The sequence below is a fragment of the Ranitomeya imitator genome, chromosome 4 (assembly GCF_032444005.1).
Source record: "Ranitomeya imitator isolate aRanImi1 chromosome 4, aRanImi1.pri, whole genome shotgun sequence".
NCBI lineage: Eukaryota > Metazoa > Chordata > Amphibia > Anura > Dendrobatidae > Ranitomeya > Ranitomeya imitator.
The window spans coordinates 620,445,801-620,466,569 of record NC_091285.1 but is presented as its reverse complement, the minus strand read 5'-3'; the positions used below and the strand labels follow the sequence as shown (position 1 = coordinate 620,466,569).

The 20,769-nt window shown below is 42.8% G+C and overlaps 2 protein-coding genes across 2 annotated transcripts in view; one reads left to right on the top strand and one right to left on the bottom strand.

Moving 5' to 3' along the window:
* LOC138676916 (STE20-like serine/threonine-protein kinase) overlaps positions 1-17,752 on the top strand; it is a 105,100-nt gene extending 87,348 nt beyond the window's left edge. The window contains exons 16-18 of the mRNA XM_069766617.1: positions 4,900-5,025; positions 16,788-16,901; positions 16,991-17,752. Coding sequence (XP_069622718.1) covers positions 4,900-5,025; positions 16,788-16,901; positions 16,991-17,095 — 345 coding nt within the window. The 3' untranslated portion in view covers positions 17,096-17,752. The remainder of the gene's footprint in view (positions 1-4,899; positions 5,026-16,787; positions 16,902-16,990) is intronic.
* The window catches only part of NCAPH (non-SMC condensin I complex subunit H), an 82,829-nt gene continuing 79,250 nt past the window's right edge, over positions 17,191-20,769 (bottom strand). Inside the window, exons 16-18 of the mRNA XM_069766618.1 lie at positions 19,373-19,455; positions 19,216-19,291; positions 17,191-17,469 (exon numbers count right to left, since the gene is read on the bottom strand). Of these exons, the coding sequence (XP_069622719.1) occupies positions 17,410-17,469; positions 19,216-19,291; positions 19,373-19,455 (219 nt within the window). The 3' untranslated portion in view covers positions 17,191-17,409. The remainder of the gene's footprint in view (positions 17,470-19,215; positions 19,292-19,372; positions 19,456-20,769) is intronic.

The window sequence follows — 20,769 nt, the reverse complement described above, 5'->3', positions numbered from 1 at the left end:
CTTCATCAAAGAAAATAACTGTATTCCGGTTCTCTGTAGTCAAATCCAATCCCTGTGTTGTACAGATATTTTCTGATATAGCCTCCAACACAACTCCATAACCATAGAAACATCTGACTAAAAGATCTAAAAAACACTGAATCAGCAATGTTAGGGAAAACTAAAATTTGTGTCAGACTCAAAGCTTATGGCTACGACTGTTGTTGTGAATTCTGCTCTTGGGTTCCCTCCAGTGGTTGTAGGTGGGAATGCAGTTGTCTCTGAGTCACAGTCCTGGCCAGGTGTATCTGCTGATTGCTGTTCTGACTGGGATATTTAAGTGTGCAGGGTTCATTAGCCCTTGCCAGTTGTTAATGTTTCTTCTGAAGTGTTGGATCACTTTCTGGCTTCTCCTGCTCAGCTGTCAATTCAGCAAAGATAAGTGTCTGGTTTTGTTTCTGTGGCACACGTGCAGTGTGCTTATGTTCTGTGCTGTTCATTTGTTTTTCTCTTGTCCAGCTTAGACTGGGTCAGTGTTTTCTCGGTCTTGTTGGATTCTCTGGAGATGCAGATATACAGTGGGGCAAAAAAGTATTTAGTCAGTCAGCAATAGTGCAAGTTCCACCACTTAAAAAGATGAGAGGCGTCTGTAATTTACATCATAGGTAGACCTCAACTATGGGAGACAAACTGAGAAAAAAAAATCCAGAAAATCACATTGTCTGTTTTTTTTATCATTTTATTTGCATATTATGGTGGAAAATAAGTATTTGGTCAGAAACAAAATTTCATCTCAATACTTTGTAATATATCCTTTGTTGGCAATGACAGAGGTCAAACGTTTTCTGTAAGTCTTCACAAGGTTGCCACACACTGTTGTTGGTATGTTGGCCCATTCCTCCATGCAGATCTCCTCTAGAGCAGTGATGTTTTTGGCTTTTCGCTTGGAAACACGGACTTTCAACTCCCTCCAAAGGTTTTCTATAGGGTTGAGATCTGGAGACTGGCTAGGCCACTCCAGGACCTTGAAATGCTTCTTACGAAGCCACTCCTTCGTTGCCCTGGCGGTGTGCTTTCGATCATTGTCATGTTGAAAGACCCAGCCACGTTTCATCTTCAATGCCCTTGCTGATGGAAGGAGGTTTGCACTCAAAATCTCACGATACATGGCCCCATTCATTCTTTCATGTACCCGGATCAGTCGTCCTGGCCCCTTTGCAGAGAAACAGCCCCAAAGCATGATGTTTCCACCACCATGCTTTACAGTAGGTATGATGTTTGATGGATGCAACTCAGTATTCTTTTTCCTCCAAACACGACAAGTTGTGTTTCGACCAAACAGTTCCAGTTTGGTTTCATCAGACCATAGGACATTCTCCCAAAACTCCTCTGGATCATCCAAATGCTCTCTAGCAAACTTCAGACGGGCCCGGACATGTACTGGCTTAAGCAGTGGAACACGTCTGGCACTGCAGGATCTGAGTCCATGGTGGCGTAGTGTGTTACTTATGGTAGGCCTTGTTACATTGGTCCCAGCTCTCTGCAGTTCATTCACTAGGTCCCCCCGCATGGTTCTGGGATTTTTGCTCACCGTTCTTGTTATCATTCTGACTCCACGGGGTGAGATTTTGCATGGAGCCCCAGATCGAGGGAGATTATCAGTGGTCTTGTATGTCTTCCATTTTCTAATTATTGCTCCCACTGTTGATTTCTTCACTCCAAGCTGGTTGGCTATTGCAGATTCAGTCTTCCCAGCCTGGTGCTACAATTTTGTTTCTGGTGTCCTTTGACAGCTCTTTGGTCTTCACCATAGTGGAGTTTGGAGTCAGACTGTTTGAGGGTGTGCACAGGTGTCTTTTTATACTGATAACAAGTTTAAACAGGTGCCATTACTACAGGTAATGAGTGGAGGAAAGAGGAGACTCTTAAAGAAGAAGTTACAGGTCTGTGAGAGCCAGAAATCTTGATTGTTTGTTTCTGACCAAATACTTATTTTCCACCATAATATGCAAATAAAATGTTAAAAAAACAGACAATGTGATTTTCTGGATTTTTTTTTCTCAGTTTGTCTCCCATAGTTGAGGTCTACCTATGATGTAAATTACAGACGCCTCTCATCTTTTTAAGTGGTGGAACTTGCACTATTGCTGACTGACTAAATACTTTTTTGCCCCACTGTACGCTCCACATCTTTAGTTAGATGGTGGAGTTTTTGTATTTTCTGCTGTGGATATTTTTGGAAGGATTTTTAATACTGACCGCTTAGTATCCTGTCCTATCCTTTCCTATTTAGCTAGTGTGTGCCTCATTTGCTAAATCCTGTTTTCTGCCTACGTGTGTCTTTTCCTCTACTACTCACAGTCAATATTTGTGGGGGGCTGCCTATCCTTTGGGGTTCTGCTCTGAGGCAAGGTAGAAATTAGTATTTCCATCTTTAGGGGTATTTAGTCCTCCGGCTGTGTCGAGGTGTCTAGGTTTTGTTAGGCACACCCCACAGCTACTTCTAGTTGCGGTGATAAGATCAGGGTTTGTGGTCAGTATAGTTACCATCTACTCCAGTGAAAGTTTTCATGCTGCTCCAAGGTCACCTGATCATAACAGACTGTAGACTCAAAAACATATTGGTATAAAATGTAGGCCTTATTCAAACATCTGCATTTCAAGTATGTGTTCTATCCATTGTTTGTAGGTAAAACACATGGGATCTAAGGGGTAAGGCTTCTCCTTGTGGAGAATGACATGCCAGTATGAGGAGACTTAAACCCCATCCATGCTCCACTGGGAAACTGAATATGCAAATTGTCTCTTTAAAAAGGAAGATGACTAGAACTCTAGTGCCACCTATTGGAAGTAGTAATCCTACAATTCAATATCAACCCTTTTAACCCCTTAACAATCGCCAATATGCATTAAAACAGAGGCTACTTATTCATTTATTGCCATTTAAAAAGGTGATAGGGAATAAGGCTGTAGCGCCCCACTGAGTCGGAAAATCTCCGGGGACCCCGGGGAACATGATCAGGGTCAGATTTTCCAGTCCTTGATTACGTGATCGCCATTATTCAGTGAATGACAGCGATAACAAAATAAAAACTGTGCCCGCTGTTAGGCCGGGGTCACAGTACCGTAGAATACGGACGAGTGCTATGCAAAAAAACATTGCATAGCACTCGGATCAGTGTTAATGTAATGTATGGGGCAGCTCACGTCACCGTTTTTTTTTCGCAGGCGTATTTGACGTGCGTGTATAATTGCAGCATGCTGTTATCGTATGCGTATATCGTCCGAGACTCGCCAATGCAAGCCTATGGGTGCGAGAAAAACTCGGACACCACACAAACCATCTGTGTAGCTTGCGACAAATACGCACACATTTTCCTCATTTGAGCCCACTGAGCCATTAAACTCAATGAGGAAAAGCAGTGATAAATGTAAAGCCATACGCAGGACATACGGATACATAGGTGCGAGAAAATCGCATCACCACATTGCAAACGCATTACACACCAATGACCATGCGGACAACACTTGTGCGACCCTTGGCAGGGAGACTCGGATCGATTTTCCATGTTAACTGTGACCCCAGCTTATTTTTGGAAAAATGAAAAATGGTTTAACCCTTCTAACTTCCTAACAAAAAAAAAATTATGTTTCAAAAATTGTGCTGATGTAAAGTAGACATGTGGGAAATGTTATTTATTAACCATTTCGTGTGACATAACGCTGATTTAAGGGCATAAAAAAGTCAAAGTTTGAAAACTGAATCAGTGGGATCGGTTGAAGCGTTCCAGAGTTATAACCACATAAAGTGACATTGGTCAGAATTGTAAAAATTGTCAGGGTCAGGAAGGTGAAAATTGGCTTGTGTCATCAAGGGGTTAATGAGCCTTGCAATACGGGTGAAACATAAAAATCAATTTTAATCTATTGACATGTTCACATGTGCCCCCTCCTCCTCCTCCGCTCAAACTCACCCATTCCATGTGAATGGATCAATGAAAAAAAACAATGGACGGAATACAGATGCAATCTGTGATACAGCACAGTACCATCCATTTCTTATTGTTTAATGGATAGAAGTTGGGACATTTTTATTTTGAAAAAATGTATAGCTGACAAAAGCTTATGTCCGGAGCCCAAAACTCATTTGTAATCTGTCAATTTGTGGACTTCAATAAAAGGTAATATTAGCTGAATATTGCACTTTATATTTTTCCAGGGCAGCGCACCGCCACCTCGCCGATTCCAAATCTTCCCTAGGGCAGGATGTGACAGATTTATGGACAGATTGCGTTGCCTTTTGATGAATCAATCATGGTCAAAAATAAACTTCAGCTCTGAAAAGAGTGATAATATTTTGGGAGTAAAAGGGACTCTGTTCAGCCTTAAAGCTGTATTTTTCCATTAGAATTATTTACACTAGAAAACCTGTTTCTGTCCAATAAAAATAATAACCCAATATAACAAGGCAGCATGATTTAGGGACAAATGCCCCTGTTCCAGTAAGCTGTGTTTTCTCAGAACACAGCTAAATCGAATTTGAGCCCGTTGGTAAATCTGAACCCTGAAGTAGCCCCTTTATAGGTCAAAAATCTACATATATATTGTTTTTTTTTACATATTCATATCTGCCTATCGACTGTGCATACCCTATTTCTTGCATTGCATTTTGCACTACGTTTTTTGGAAAAAAAAAAAAAAAATCAAAAAGATTAACTAAAAGCAAGAGAATGGTCCTGAAGCTTGCACATGCCAATTCAGAGCTTTATCAAGCATCATAGAATTATCAGTATAAAAGGGACAAATATGAGTCTAGAGCACACAGTATGTATAAAGCCTGTAATCACACATGTACAGGAAATACACCGTATTTATTCCACATTTTTTATTATTCTAAACACACCTGTTTTTTTTTTTCAGTTCTTGCAACAAGAAACAATCCGACAAAAAGACGAGTCTCAGAAGTTGCAACAGAAGCAAGAACAAGAGCTGCAGAAGTTCAAGGAGCATCTAGAAGAGACATGCAGAGAGCTGGTGCAGATACAGGTGAAGACACAAGATGGTCACAATCAGACATATTGTCGAAAACCTCTGTGTATTTATAAGATTATACATTTACTAGCTATTGAACCCGTTCTACGCCCGGGTGGCGAGCATTTATATTGGTATATGGTCTCCATCCTGGTATGTGCTGCTTCCATCCTGCGCCCTAATCTTATCATGTGTTGCTACCATCTTGCGCCCCCTTCCAGTCATGTGCAGCCCCATCCTGCACCCCCTTCCTGTCATGTGCAGCCCCATCTTGCGCCCTCATCCTGTTTTGTGCACCTCCATCTTGTCATGTGCTACTCTCTTCCTGTGCCCTCATCCTGTCATGTGTTCCCATCCTGCACCCCAATTCTGGTATGCGCTGCCCTCATCCTAGTATGTGCTACTCCAATTCTGTGCCCCCATCCTGTCATGTGGTGCTCTCATCCTGCGCCCACATCCTGCCATGTGGTGCTCTCATCCTGCTCCCCATTTTGTCATGTGCTGCTCCCATTCTGCGCCCCCATTCTGTAATGTGCTGCTTCCATCCTGCATCCCGATTCTGTCATGTGCTGCACCCATTCTGCACCTCCATTCTGTAAACTCTACAGCATATGGCAGCCCCTGTAGTATAAGGCAGCACCCCATAGGCAGACCCTGTAGTATAAGACATCACCCCATAGGCAGACTCTGCAGTATAAGGCAGCACCCCATAGGCAGACTCTGTAGTGTAAGACCGCACCCCATAGGCAGACCCTGTAGTATAAGGCAGCACCCCCCACAGGCAGACCCTGTAGTATAAGGCAGAACCCACCCACAGGCAGACACTGTAGTATATGGCAGCACCCCCACAGGCAGACCCTGTATAATAAGGCAGCACCCCCCCCACAGGCAGACCCTGTAATATAAGGCAGCCCCCATAAAGAAAAACAATACTCACCTCTCTTCTTCCTGGTTCCTGAGCTGCTCCCGCTCACCTCCGGACCACGGGCAGTGACATCATTGCGCCCCGTCAGTGTCGGTGACGTCAGACACTGACAGGGGGATGATGGAGGAGCGTAGCGCTCCTTCCCTCATCAATGCAGTCAGCTGCATCGGCTAGATGCTGATACAGCTGACCCTGCGACTACAGGCGGGGGGCCCACTGCTGGCAGCTGCCACCCCCCCACCTGCTCAGGGACCCATAGCGGCCGGTGGCAGAGCAGGGAGATCGACTCTCCCTGCTCTGCCCCAGAATGTAACTGTATAGGTGCGCTGTGCACGCCAATACAGTTACAGTAGCATAGCTCCGGGGGGTCCCCTCTGTCCCCCGGTAGCTACGCTGCCAGATGCGTCACTCTGGGGTCCAGACTGCGCAGGCGCGTCACACTTGCGCAGTCTATTAAGGATTTGGACAAAGTGTCGCTCCTAGCGTTATATTATAGATTCTATAGGCAGCATCTAGGATTGGTTTAGTGTCCATTTCATTGAACTCCAGTCAGTACAGCTGGTTTATTGGGATGTAGAGCTCCTCAGTCTATGCGGCTCTCCGACTCTCATGCCTCTGAACACACAACAAATATTTTCTACAGATTTATGTAGACACAACTAGAGGAGGCTTACCGAACAGATTAACCCCTTACAGCACATGTCAAATTCTGGCCCACAGGTTGAGCATATTTAGCCCATGACGTGGGGCAGTTCCCCTAGAGTTTATTAGGCCCGCGATACGAGGCGAGTCTCCCACCAGGCATAGCACTTTCTACTATATCAGCATCTTAGATGCCAATACAGTTAAAAGCAATAATACAGTTATAGTTAAAAGCAATGACGCTCCCTCTACCATCACTCCCCCTCTGCGTCTGACGTCTCACCGCAGCAGACATGAGGATGTCAATAAAAGTGCCCGTTGTACCAAGATGTGCAGAGGATCTGAAGACACCATGAAGAGACCAGTGCAGAAGAGAAATGGCCAGGGGTGGGTGCTATACTGCAGGGGTGTCAAACTGCATTCCTCGAGGGCTGCAAACAGGTCATGTTTTCAGGATTTCCTTGTACTGCACAGGTGATAATTTAATCACCTACACACATAATGATTGCAGCATCTTGTGCAATGCTAAGGAAATCTTGAAAACACGCATGGTTTGCGGCCCTCGAGGAATGCAGCTTGACATCCCTGCTATACTGTATGGAGCACTACACTATGTTCCAAATTATTATGCAGATAACATTTTTCTCGGATTTTCCTAAATGGTTGGTGCAAATGACAGTCAGTCTAATAAAAGTCATCACCCGTTAGATTTATACATCAAATTTTATTTTAGAAACCTCCCAGTGATAACAGTATAATCTGCAAAATAAATAAAAACTCAAAATGCACTGTTCCAAATTATTAGGCACAGTAGAATTTCTAAACATTTGATATGTTTCAAAGAACTGAAAATGCTCATTTGTGGAATTTGCAGCATTAGGAGGTCACATTCACTGAACAAAAAAGCTATTTAACTCCAAAACATCCTAAGAGGCCAAGTTACATGTTAACATAGGACCCCTTCTTTGATATCACCTTCACAATTCTTGCATTCTTGAGTTTTTGTAGAGTTTCTGCTTGTATGTCTTTGCATGAAGTCAGAATAGCCTCCCAGAGCTGCTGTTTTGATGTGAACTGCCTCCCACCCTCATAGATCTTGTGCTTGATGATACTCTAAAGGTTTTTTATAGGGTTGAGGTCAGGGGAAGATGGTGGCCATACCATGAGTTTATCTTCTTTTATGCCCATAGCAGCCAACGACTCAGAGGTATTTTTTGTCAGCATGAAGATGATTTTGCTCCTGAAGGCATGTTTCTGCTCTTAGACCATGGAAGAAAGTTGTCAGTCAGAAACGCTATTTACTTTACAGAGGTCATTTTCACATCTTCAGGAACCTTAAAGGGCCCCACCAGCTGTTTCCCCATGATTCCGGCCCAAAACATGATTTCTTCACCTCCTTGCTGACGTCGCAGCCTTGTTGCGACATGGTGGCCATCCACCAACCATCCACTACTCCATCCATCTGGAGCATCCAGGGTTGCTCGACACTCATCAGTAAACAAAACTGTTTGAAAATTAGTCTTCATGTATGTCTGGGCCCACTGCAACCGTTTCTGCTCATGAACACTGTTTAGGGGTGGCCGAATAGTAGGTTTATGCACCACAGCAAGCCTTTGAAGGATCATACACCTTGAGGTTCGAGGGACTCCAGAGGCATCAGCAGCTTCAAATAACTGTTTGCTGCTTTGTAATGGTATTTTGGCAGCTGCTCTCTTAATCCAATGAATTTGTCTGGTAGAAACCTTCCTCATTATGCCTTTATCTGCATAAACTCTGTCTGTGGTCTGTTTCAGTCACAAATCTCTTCACAATATGATGATCACAAAGTTTTTGTGAAGTATCTTAATTTTTTCATACCTTGACCAAGGCATTGCACTATTTAAAGGGACACTGTCACCCCCTCCATAATTTTCCCCAAATACCTATCTTTAGCCAGTGAGGCAGGTCTGAAGCCCCCTCTTTGAAGCGCCCAACTGCCGTCAGTCATCTCTTCTGGGGCGCTGGTCGCCGCCCCTTCAGCGCTGTTTACGTCTGAAATCCGGCGCCTGCACTGTGGGTGCCTGCCAGGGGCAGGCGCATTGAGTAGTGGCCGTCATAGCTCAGATGCCGGGTTCCTGACGGCGCCTGTGTGGGCAGTGCGGCCACCCTGTTGCTGAATCCCCGCCCCGCACTGTGCATAATACACTGTGGGGCGGGGATTCAGCAACAGGGTGGCCGCACTGCCCGCACAGGCGCCGTCAGGAACCCGGCATCTGAGCTATGACGGCCACTACTCAATGCGCCTGCCCCTGGCAGGCACGCACAGCGCAGGCGCCGTATTTCAGACATAAACAGCGCTGAAGGAGCGGCGACCAGCGCCCCAGAAGAGATGACTGACGGCAGTTGGGCGCTTCAGACCTGCCTCCCTGGCTAAAGATAGGTATTTGGGGAAAATTATAAAACGCTTTATTGAGGGAATAACTAAAGCAAAAACTAAAAGAGCCACCTTGGTAGAATGCAGCATTACTGCTGCACAAGGTGGCTCTTTTAGTTTATAACGGCTGGAGGGGGTGACAGTGGCCCTTTAATGCTTTTCAGCAGAGAGATCCTTTTTATTTCTCATATTGCTTGAAACCTTTGGCCTGCTTAATAATGTGGATCATCATTTTAAAGTAGTTTTCCTTTAATTAGAATCACCTGGAAAACTAATTATCACACGTGTTTAAGATTGATTTCAGTTATCTATTGAGCCCTGAGACACAATACCATCCATGAGTTTATTTGAAAAACAAAACAATTAAATCTTTATGACACTTAAATCCAATTTGCATAATAATTTGGAACACGGTGTATGTGGGGTCCATGATACTGTATGGAGCACTATTTGGGGCTTTTTATACTCTATGAAGCACTGAGGCGCATTATATTGTATGGAGCATGTGGGCCATTATACTATATGAAGCACAATGTTGTCCCTTTATACAGTATGGAGCACTATGTGAGGCCATTATACTATGACGTCACCGCTCTGCTTTCCGGCTGACCGGCGCTGACAGTGCAGAGGAAAGCACAGCGCCGGAGGACAGACAGCTGAAGGTAAGTATGTAGTGTTTGTTTTTTTAACGTTTACGCTGGTAACCAGGGTAAACATCGGGTTACTAAGCGCGGCCCTGCGCTTAGTAACCCGATGTTTACCCTGGTTACCCGGGGACTTCGGGATCGTTGGTCGCTGGAGAGCTGTCTGTGTGACAGCTCTCCAGCGACCAAACAGCGACGCTGCAGCGATCGGCATCGTTGTCGGTATCGCTGCAGCGTCGCTGAGTGTGAAGGTACCTTTTGTCTCTGGGTTAATCCCCGGCTAGGCTTTTTTCTATCAACAATAATTACCACCAATTGTATATTTATGTGTTTCTATCTTTGACCCATGGTGGGCTACTTTTTTGTATCTGAACCATGCTATCTAACTATTGTATCTAGTCACTTTGGTTTGTTTGCAATTTCTGTCTGGGAGTGTGAGGGGACGGCTGTTCCCTGCTCTATTGCTAGCTCCCATTTTGGATTGCTATATTGGGGCCATTATTGTCTCTAAAGGGTATTGTGAACATAAGTACAAGCCTGTCAGGACATATTTCCCATATCCGTGTGTGTATACACCGTTGATACCTGACTCTAATGATATCTGTATTGTTTATGACCCTAATGTAAACATACCCTCTAAGTATACAATTGGGACTTATTTTTTTGCTGAAAGAAACCATTTAGGGCAAAACAATAACCTCTTCTCCACATATATATTGATAAGCTCTATCCCTTCATCTTTGTTATTGCTTTTTGTTTTCCAACCTATAGTACATTAGTTTTGCATGAGGGCTAGTCAAGGACAGCCGCCGTGGAGTGGGGGCGCCAAACAATCGTACTTCTTAGGGTGCCAACCCCCACTGTTAGGAAGGGATAGTAGGTGAGTATAGGGAATTGTTAGGTTATTGTTAAGACCTTATTGTTCTTATATATATTGCACTGGGAAGGTATTTTTAACCTAATTTTCATTAAAGTCTATGTATTTTTTAAAGGGATTACATGTTATAGACTTTTTGATTTTTTTTCCCTTATTTTGTATTATAAAAGTTTTTCTTACAGTACTATGTGGTGCCATTATACTGTATGGAGCACTATATGGGGCCATTATACTAAATGGAGCAGTATATGTGGCTATTATACTGTATGAAGCACTATATGTGGCCCATCAAAATGTTTGGAGAACTATGTGGGGCCTTTTATACTGTATGAAGCACTATGTGAAGTGCATTATACTGTATGGAGCACAATGTTGGGCCCTTTATATTGTGTGGAGCACTATACGAGGCCAATATACTGTATGGAGCACTATATCGGACCCATTATACTGTATGGAGTAGCATTATGTGGGCCCATTATACTGTATTGAGCACTATGTGGGGCAATTATACTGTATGGAGCACAATGTTGGGCCTTTATACTATAAAAAGCACTGTATAGGGTCTGTTATGCTGTATAGAGCACTATGAGAGGCCGTCATACTGTATGGAGCCATTAGACTATATGAAACAGTATCTAGGGCCATTATACTGTACTAGACTGTGGCCCGATTCTAACGCATCGGGTATTCTAGAATATGCATGTCCCTGTAATATATGGACAATGATGATTCCAGAATTCGCGGCAGACTGTGTCCGTCGCTGATTGATCGAGGCAACCTTTATGACATCATCGTCACCATGGCAACCATTATGACATCATCGTCGCTGTGCCCGTTGCTGATTGGTCGAGGCCTGGCGGCCTCGACCAATCAGACGCGGGATGTCTACGTCCTTTATGACATCATCGTCGCTGTGCCCGTCGCTGATTGGTCGAGGCCTGGCGGCCTCGACCAATCAGAGAGCCGGGATTTCCAGGACAGACAGACAGACGGAAAAACCCTTAGGCAATTATATATATAGATGGAGCACTATATGGGTCCATTATACTGTATGGAAGGCAATGCAGTGCCCCGTTATACAGTAAGGAGGATTATGTGTGGCCCATTATACTGTACACAGCATTTTTTTGCAACAATTATACAGTATGGAGGGCTGTGTGGGTATTACAGTTGGAGATTCATACTGTGATGGGGCCACCATTCTTTTTTGGGGGAGAATTTGATGGGGGTACAGTAGGGTCATCACATCATGCATGTGGAGGGTGCTGTGGAGTAATTCACTGTTGGGATATCTCACTGTTTGGCATCACTTTTGTTTACATCATACGTTATCTGTATTGTGAAGATACGAGGTTGTGATAATCACCTAGGCAGTTAACAATGCAACTATTTTTTATTCCTTACAGCAATTCCAGATAGATGGTCACAATGCAATGTCCCCAGTCCAACCGATGGCATCCTGGAGCCAATACCCACTGTCTCCCAATTTCTGGTTGGCCCATAGCTTTTGTATCTCCCGAAAACATAGTCTGTAGGCATAGGCCATGCTCTATACCACAATCGTAGCACGTCTCCCGCTCCAGCTGGCAATAACAGTCCTTAAGATAGCTCCTCACATCCAGATGATAGATATCATGACCGTATCAAGCTCCTCACCCCTTGGCATCACTGCAACAACTGCCTCACTAAATATGTGACGTATTGTTCTCCCTCTCCTGGGATCAGCCCCCCTGGATGGGCAGAAGTGTTCACATCCTTCCCCTTAAACATTTAGTTTTGACTCAAAGAATATTCCAGAAGCACAGACTCCAGCCTGTCTGCAGAGTTATGTATTAGCGATGACCCCTGCAGAGAGGAACAAAGACACACTTGCCCAAACCAAATGCAGGACAGAAATGCTAATATAGGCCTTATGTATACATGAGATCCAGCCCACATGTTTTCCTCTGCTTAGTGCCACTAAATGAAAACGGATTCCTGAAGCTGAACACTTTTCAGGTGAAATTAGTGCAATTAAACTGACGAGCAAGTAAATCTCTAATAAACACAGCAATAAGATCTACGGATTGGTGCTCCGTGCTGGAAAAAGCCTGTGGCCAGCTCCTCACCTGTATTACTCAAGGTTTTTATCATTTGTTATTACATATTTAAATTATGCCATTAGGCCATATGCTTTTTACTGCTCTACCATTATGTTATTCCAATATTTTATTCTAAGATCTATTAATTGAAATGTACTTTGTGAGACAAACCCCTTAATAATCAGAGGTATTTTTGGTTTTGCATTTTCATTTTCTGCTCCCCTTCTTCCCAGAGCCATAACTTTTTTATTTTTTTCCATCAATATGGCCGTGTGAGGACTTGTTTTTTGCAGGATGAGTTGTACTTTTGATCGACACCATTGGTTTTAACATATTGTGTACTGGAAAACAGGAAAAAAAATTCCAAGTGCGGTGAATTTGCTAAAAAAGTGCAATTCCACAATAGTTTTTTGTTTTGCTTTTTTACTGTGTTCACTCAATGCTAAAAATGACCTACTATTATGATTCTCCAGATCATTACGAGTTCATAGACAACAAACATGTCTAGGTTCTTTTTTATCTAAGTGGTGAAAAAAAAATTCCAAAGTTTGTTTAAAAAAAAAAAAAAAAAAATTGTGCCATTTTCCGATACCCATAGAGTCTCCATTTTTCGTGATATCGGGTTGGGTGTGGGCTTATTTTTTTCACGCCGAGCTGACGTTTTTAATGATACCATTTTCATGCAGATACAATCTTTTGATCGCCCGTTAATGCATTTTAATGCAATGTTGCGATGACTAAAAAACGTAATTCTGGAGTTTTTACTTTTTCTCATTACGCTATTTAGTGATCAGGTAAATTTTTTATATACCGATAGATCGGGTAATTCTGAACATGGCGATACCAAATATGTACATACACACACACACAATATTAGTCTATCTTCAATCAAAATACTGGCAAATAAGCATGTATATGAAGTGTATATAGAATGTCCCAATATAGACTATGCTGAAACTAACCGCTATAGATCAAAAGTGCAAGGCACCTAAAAACTTGTGAACACAATAAAATAGCTGACAGGGCATTACATACCTAGTGACGGGCTGGTGGGGATCCCCGGGCGTCCCTCTGATAGACTAATATTGTCCCATGACAATAATACAGTAATACTATTTTGCTTCCACTATTAGCGTTTTTCATATGATGCATTTTTCATTGCATATTGCAATCATTATTATCATCTGTGCACCCTTGTGATTGGATAGGATTTCACTGTTTTGGGCTTGATTACATCAGTGGGTTTTTGTTGTGGGACACCCCATGGTTTGTAGTCCCTCTTTTTCTTTGATCTAGCACCTTTGCTGTAATTATGTTTTTAATTGTTTGTATAATAAAGATATACTTTAGTTCAGTGAGTACTAATTTTTGGGACCATTTTTTATATATTGGTTTCTATTAGTGTGATATTTAGCTATTTGTGGTACATGAACCCTAATGAGATATGGGTTGAGTCACTTGGGGCAAATTACTGTGATTGGATTCCAAATTTGTGTAGTTTGATTTTTTTCATTGTTTTATTTTGAATGGGGCGAAAAGGGAGTGATTTGAACTTTTAGATATTTTTATTTTTGTAATATTTTTAAAAACATTTTTTTCTTTTTACTTTTGGAACGCTTCAATAGTCTCCACGGGAGACTAGAAGCTGCCATAACCTGATCGGCTCTGCTACATACAGACGATGGTCAGATAGCCTGTATTTAGCAGAATTGCTCACTTGCTCATAGAAATCCGGCAGTGACAACCATAGAGGTCTGCTGGAGATCTCTGGTTTTCATGCCAACCCATGAGCGACCCACAGTCATGTGACAAGGGCGACGATGGGCGGGATTTCCGCCGTACTTGCTGGAAGCCTGTGTTAAATGCCCCTGTCAGAGTTTGACAGTGGCATTGAACTAGTTAACATCCGCGAGTGGATCGCGATTCTACTCGCGGCTGTTAGAGGCAAATGTCAGCTGTCCAAAACAGCTGACATGTGCCAGAAAAGATGTGGGCTCAGCGCCAGAGCTCACATCAAAGGGAGGAGTCCGACATCAGCGCACTATTACACCCGATGTCGGAAAGAGGTTAAGTCTGTTTCCATATGAAAAAGTTAATTGTTCTATTTGATAAGGAAAAACTTCCTCAATTGTAGACATTTTTAATCAATATCAAGGTTAGCCTGTGACTTTGTCCAAGCTTTTAATTTTGGCCCTCTGAGTATTTGAGTTTAACACCCACCGGCCCTAGAGGAAATGTGTCATCAGAAAATGACCCACTGTTTAGATCAGTTTTTTGTGATTTTATACATATAACATTTATGTAGTAAAATAAAAAAAAATTAGAACTCCTGCAAATTAAACTTAACATGAAAATTAGTGGCAATAAACAGACTCTTGTTTAGCAGCATCTAATGAGCGTGTACAATAGTCATTGTGAAGGAGAGCAGGGTCAGCATTGGGGCATCTATAGGAGCCTGAGTTGTAAGGAAAGATCTTCCTGCTGTGCCACACATCAATGGTAGAGTTAATCTGGGTATGCTAAGCTAGCAGACACCCTGCAATTAAATGATTAACAAGTCCTACAAAAACATGCTTCTGTTCACAGCATAACATTTAGCTGCTTAGCATGTAAAATAGAAGACAGAAGAAGTAATAAACCACTCCTGTCTTCTCCCCAGAGTCCTTGGCTGTATCGGATAGCCATAGACCAGACCTGAAAAATTGCTGCAGCAGAAGCACCGTAAATATACAATAGCCCGGGTTTAAAGAACAGGATGAAGTGCCAAAAATTAAGTCACTTAGTCGTTATCATGTTAAAAGGGGGTTTCTGATTGTAATGGCATACATCATTAGACTAGGTAATCAGTATTACATCAGTCGTTGGTCTTAAGGTACCTTCACACAACGATTTCGTTAACGATATCGTTGCAACGTCATGCTTTTTGTGACGTAGCAACGATCCCGCTAACGATCTCGTTATGTGTGACAGCGACTAACGATCAGGCCCCTGCTGGGAGATCGTTGGTCGCTGGGGAATGATCAGGACCTTTTTTTGGTCGCTGATCACCCGCTGTCATCGCTGGATCGGCATGTGTGACGCCGATCCAGCGATGTGTTCACTTGTAACCAGGGTAAATATCGGGTTACTAAGCGCAGGGCCGCGCTTAGTAACCCGATATTTACCCTGGTTACCATTGTAAAAGTAAAAAAAAAAACACTACATACTCACATTCTGATGTCTGTCACATCCCCCGCCGTCAGCTTCCCTGCACTGACTGTCAGCGCCGGCCGTAAAGCAGAGCACAGCGGTGACGTCACCGCTGTGCTCTGCTTTACGGCCGGCGCTGACAGTCAGTGCAGGGAAGCTGACGGCGGGGGATGTGACAGACATCAGAATGTGAGTATGTAGTGTTTTTTTTTTTTTTTTACTTTTACAATGGTAACCAGGGTAAATATCGGGTTACCAAGCGTGGCCCTGCGCTTAGTAACCCGATGTTTACCCTGGTTACCCGGGGACATCGGCATCGTTGAAGACAGTTTCAACGATGCCAAAGTCTTTCACCTGATCGTTGGTCGCTGGAGAGAGCTGTCTGTGTGACAGCTCCCCAGCGACCACACAACGACTTACCAACGATCACGGCCAGGTCGTATCGCTGGTCGTGATCGTTTGTAAGTTGTTTAGTGTAACGGTACCTTAAGTCCAGAGTACACCTATTAATCAGCTACTTGAAGGAACTGCAGCGTTTTTTTGTGAGTGAATTACTTCCTTCATTGCATCAAGTACAGCTCTGCACAAGTAAACGAGATGGAGCTGGAATATTAGTGAAAGCTACTACTGGAAATACGGAGCTGTGCTTTAGAAGAGCGTAAACAGGTGCGGAGATGCAGCTTTTGCTTTAGCTTCACAGCCTGTTCAAACAGCAGGGATGTAGAATACGGCCCCCCACGGATCTATAATTGATAGCCTATTCTAGAAATAAGGGATTATTTAATTAAAAAAAAAATACTGAAAACTCTTCTAGGGACTTGTACAAAGCACCAGCCTGAGACTTTATCTATCCAGTTTCAGGAGTGATCATTTATGCAATTTCCTTATATATTTTCCAAAGTAGGCTTTGAAAAAATCAACCCAGGTTTATAATTTTAGCTTAAAATGAAATAGCGTGGAGTAAAACCTGTTCTTATTCGTAAATGTGTGTTCATTTCGCAAACAGGAAGAGAAAATGAGAACTTTGCATGATCAGGAATCTAAAAAATTACAACGGTTGGACGCGGAACATAGGATGGAATCTGAACAATGGCAGGAACGTCTGAGACTTAGCAAAGAGGTACAGTACTGCAGAGACATATAGACTTTGGTAATGTATCCAGTATTGTTATGGTTCCTGCTGGTGACATCTTTCTGTGCTCCTTCCAGAACCTGGACACAGAATTTGCTTCCAGGCAGCAGCAGATCACAGGGACCGGAAAGCAGAAGTATAAATGCTCGGACAGGTGCACTTCATGGTTCTCTCCTTCCTGACAGCCAATGAACCAAAACCATGAGACAAACACTCTCCACTCCGGTTTCCTCTTGTAAATGTTTCTGTCGGTGTCAGATATTAAACACTGTTTGGATTTTGGCTGACAAATGTTTTTATTTTCTCTTTCTTTTTTTTTTTTGCTATTGTATTTAGAAGAAAGGATTAAAAAAAAAAAAAGTAAAAATGTTGCATAAATACATTATTTACAGCTGCGCCTCTGCCCTGGACTGTTCGTATGCAGAGGATGAGACGATCCTACAACATGTAATACTTCACAGTTGTTCGGGTGATGATTCTATGGAGTCGGTCGGGGTCAATCTCCTTGCATTATTATCACATCAGAAAAATCGGCCACTTCTTGAAGCTTTAGATTCTAGAAAAGGTGAAGGAAACAGAACAATGAGGCTCCTGGATCATTTCCGGAAATCTTTGAGCTGGAACCCATTAACAGACCATCTTAAAAGGGTTTTCCGGGCTCAACAGAAATTTCTGCAATCAATCCACATCAGGGGTGGGCAATTCATTTTCCTAAGGGTCCGTATGAGAGACTGACTCTTGTGGAGAGCGGAATCAACCGGACAAACACAATTCTGATCATTCATTTTATATTAATTTGTATCGCTTAATATTGAGCAAAATTAAACTTGTTGGCCAAGCTGGTACTGCAAATACATGTTATAATAGGACTTATAGGAACAAGTCGTCTTACCTGTAGCAACTAAACAAAACGATAGAACGCAAAAGATTATATAAAAAGCAGTAAATCATACTGCCCCTGTTATTTAGGCCTTGATCAACTGCACCCCCACATAGTATGATGTCCCCCCCACACACAGTATAATGACCCCAAAATAGTTTCCTCAAACTACTGAGAAAAAACAAACAACAGATCTACTTACCTGGCTTTGTTCCGTGCACTGGTGCGTCCGGAGGCTGCACACAGCAGGCGCGATGTACCGATACTGACGTCATTGCGCCTGCTGCTCCGAGACTCAGACACACAGGCAGAATGGTGGAAGAGGGAGCAGACAACCCAGTCTTTCACCATTGTATTTACTGGTTTATCTGGGTTGGAAATAGAGTGAAATCCTGACAGTATGCACATTGCACACTGTAATGTCTTGGCACCCTACAGTCAGTGACAGCAGAACTTTATGTTGCGCTTAGAGAAACCCCTTTTGAAGGGAATTTAATGGTTTACCTGTTTTAGTTCACAGGCTTGTGCAATTTCAATTTTATCTTTGCACTCTGACCCCTGCTCCAGTTCTGCCTCGGTCTTTCTTGACACTACGGTAGCTTTTGCCATCTACATTGCTGCAGCCAATCACTGAAATGAGCAGGCCTGTTGGTCACATCACCACTGCAGGCTGTCAAGACTAGAGGCAGCAGTGGAAATGCACTGCCGCAGCAGGAGATGGTGAGTAACAGCGAAGCTTATTGTTTGCACCCAGAAGAAGCCTATAGGCATAAAACCGTATACGCATAAACACCCTTTACCCTAATGAGCCAAAAGCCACGTGATTGGGACACATTTTCACTAGTGATGAGCGAGTATACTCCTTGCACGGGTTTTCCTGAGCACGCTCGGGTGATCTCCGAGTATTTGTGACTGCTCGGAGATTTAGTTTTTGTTGACGCAGCTGCATAATTTACAGCTGCTAGCCAGGCTGAGAACATGTGGGGGTTGCCTGGTTGCTAGGAAATCCCCACATGTAATCAAGCTGGCTAACAGTCGCACATCATGCAGCTAAGGTGATGAGAACTAAATCTCCGAGCAGTAACAAATACTCGGAGGTCACCCGAACAACGAGTATACTCGCTCATCACTAATTTTCAGCGGAAGTAGGCAACACTTCCTGCCCAAGATCAACAAGCCGAGATCTTGAAATCCGAGTTCACTTTTGAATTAATTTGATTTTCTTAAATTGAAAAATCCCATAAATTATAAACACCGAACTCTTTTTCAGGGATGGAAAACTGGTGTCAAGAGCAATTGTTGGCTACCTGGCTCTTTGGTCAACGCTCACTTCTTTATTGGTAATTAAAGTGTGTAGCATTATTATTATTAATATTATTAAACTTGTGGTTTTATGCGCTCGCTTGTCTTCTGGCTACTCACCTTTTCATTAGCAAGATGCAAAAGGCAAGCAAAGGCCAAGGGAACAGAGAGGTTCTGCGCCATAGTGGTGGGTAACCTATAGATCACATGAGAAAAATATTATCAGGGGTAATACAGAGGTAGAACTACTTAACGCAATTTTTGTCTTTTTCCTTACCTCTTCTGAAGATCACTTGTGATATTGCTGAAAATCTTCTCATCCTTCACTACTGCGGTTTCTGCTTCATTATTCGATGGAGGCTAAAATTGGAGATAAACCCTCTACTAAACAATGGTACAAACATTTTAATCCCATAACTAGCAATTTTTTGTGTTTTTGTTTTTCCTCCTTTACTTCCAAGAGCCGCAGCTTATTTATTATTCTGGCCGTATAGCCATATGAAGGCTTGTTTTTTTTAATGACCCCATTCATTTTACCGTATAATGTACTGGAAAAATTGGGAAAAAAAATTCCAAGTGCAGTGAAATTGCCCCAAAAATGCAATTCCACAATTGTTTTTTTTATTTATCATCTTCACTATATGGTAAAATTGAGCTGGCAATATGATTCCCCTGGTTACTATCGACGTATCGAGTACGTCGATGTCAAATATGTATGGGGTTTTTTTTTATTTAGGTGATGAAAAAATATTCTGAAATTTGTAAAAAAATAAAAAATAATATTTTGTTTTTGTTTCCATTTTTTAAGACCCATAGCATTTCCATTTTGATAAAATCTGACATATCCGAATGTAGCGATACTTAATGTGTATTTTTTTTTAAATTCTTTTATTTTAATGGGGAAAAAGGGGGCTGATTCAAACATTTTTTTTTTCTTTTTTTAATATTCGTAAAAAAATTTTCTACTGTAGCCAATAGATCCCTTAGGAGACTTGAAGCTGCAATCGGCTGATCACCTGTGCTATAAATAGCAGGGCTTCAGCTTTATATAGTAGAAATTACGAGCTCCTATGAACGCTGGCCATGGGCCGGCATTCACAGGAAGATCATAATGACAGTATGAGGGTCATCAGCAGACCCCCGGCTGTCATAATAACCCATGAGCGCACCACGATCACATTACAGGGGCGCCGATGGATGGGTTTTGTGACACTCTTCCGGCTGGTGCGTTTTGAATCCTGCTGTCAGTGATTGACAGCGGGATTTAACTGGTTAACTGCTGCGGGCGGAGCTCTGATCCACACGCGGCTGTCAGAGGCAGGGGAAGATGTGGGCTCAGCGTGGGCACATTAAAGTCAGGGACACGACCGTTAACGTACATGAACGTCAGAGGTGGTGAAGGGGTTAAAGCATATCTGTAGTTTCGGGTATCTTTTCATCACAAGCAACATATCTTGTGTGTGTACAAGAGGAATAACACATTTCTGGCCATTATATGGCTTGTATCTGCATTTTTACCAGTTTTCCAATAGGTGAGTGGAGACAATTTGCTATGATGTCTCCCATACACAACACACGGACATGAGGGATTCCTGCTCCTCTTTCTCTGTGCGGCACATGAGACAGTAGCAGCAGGAGCGTAGAAGAAATTATACAGTATAGTACTGAGCTGAG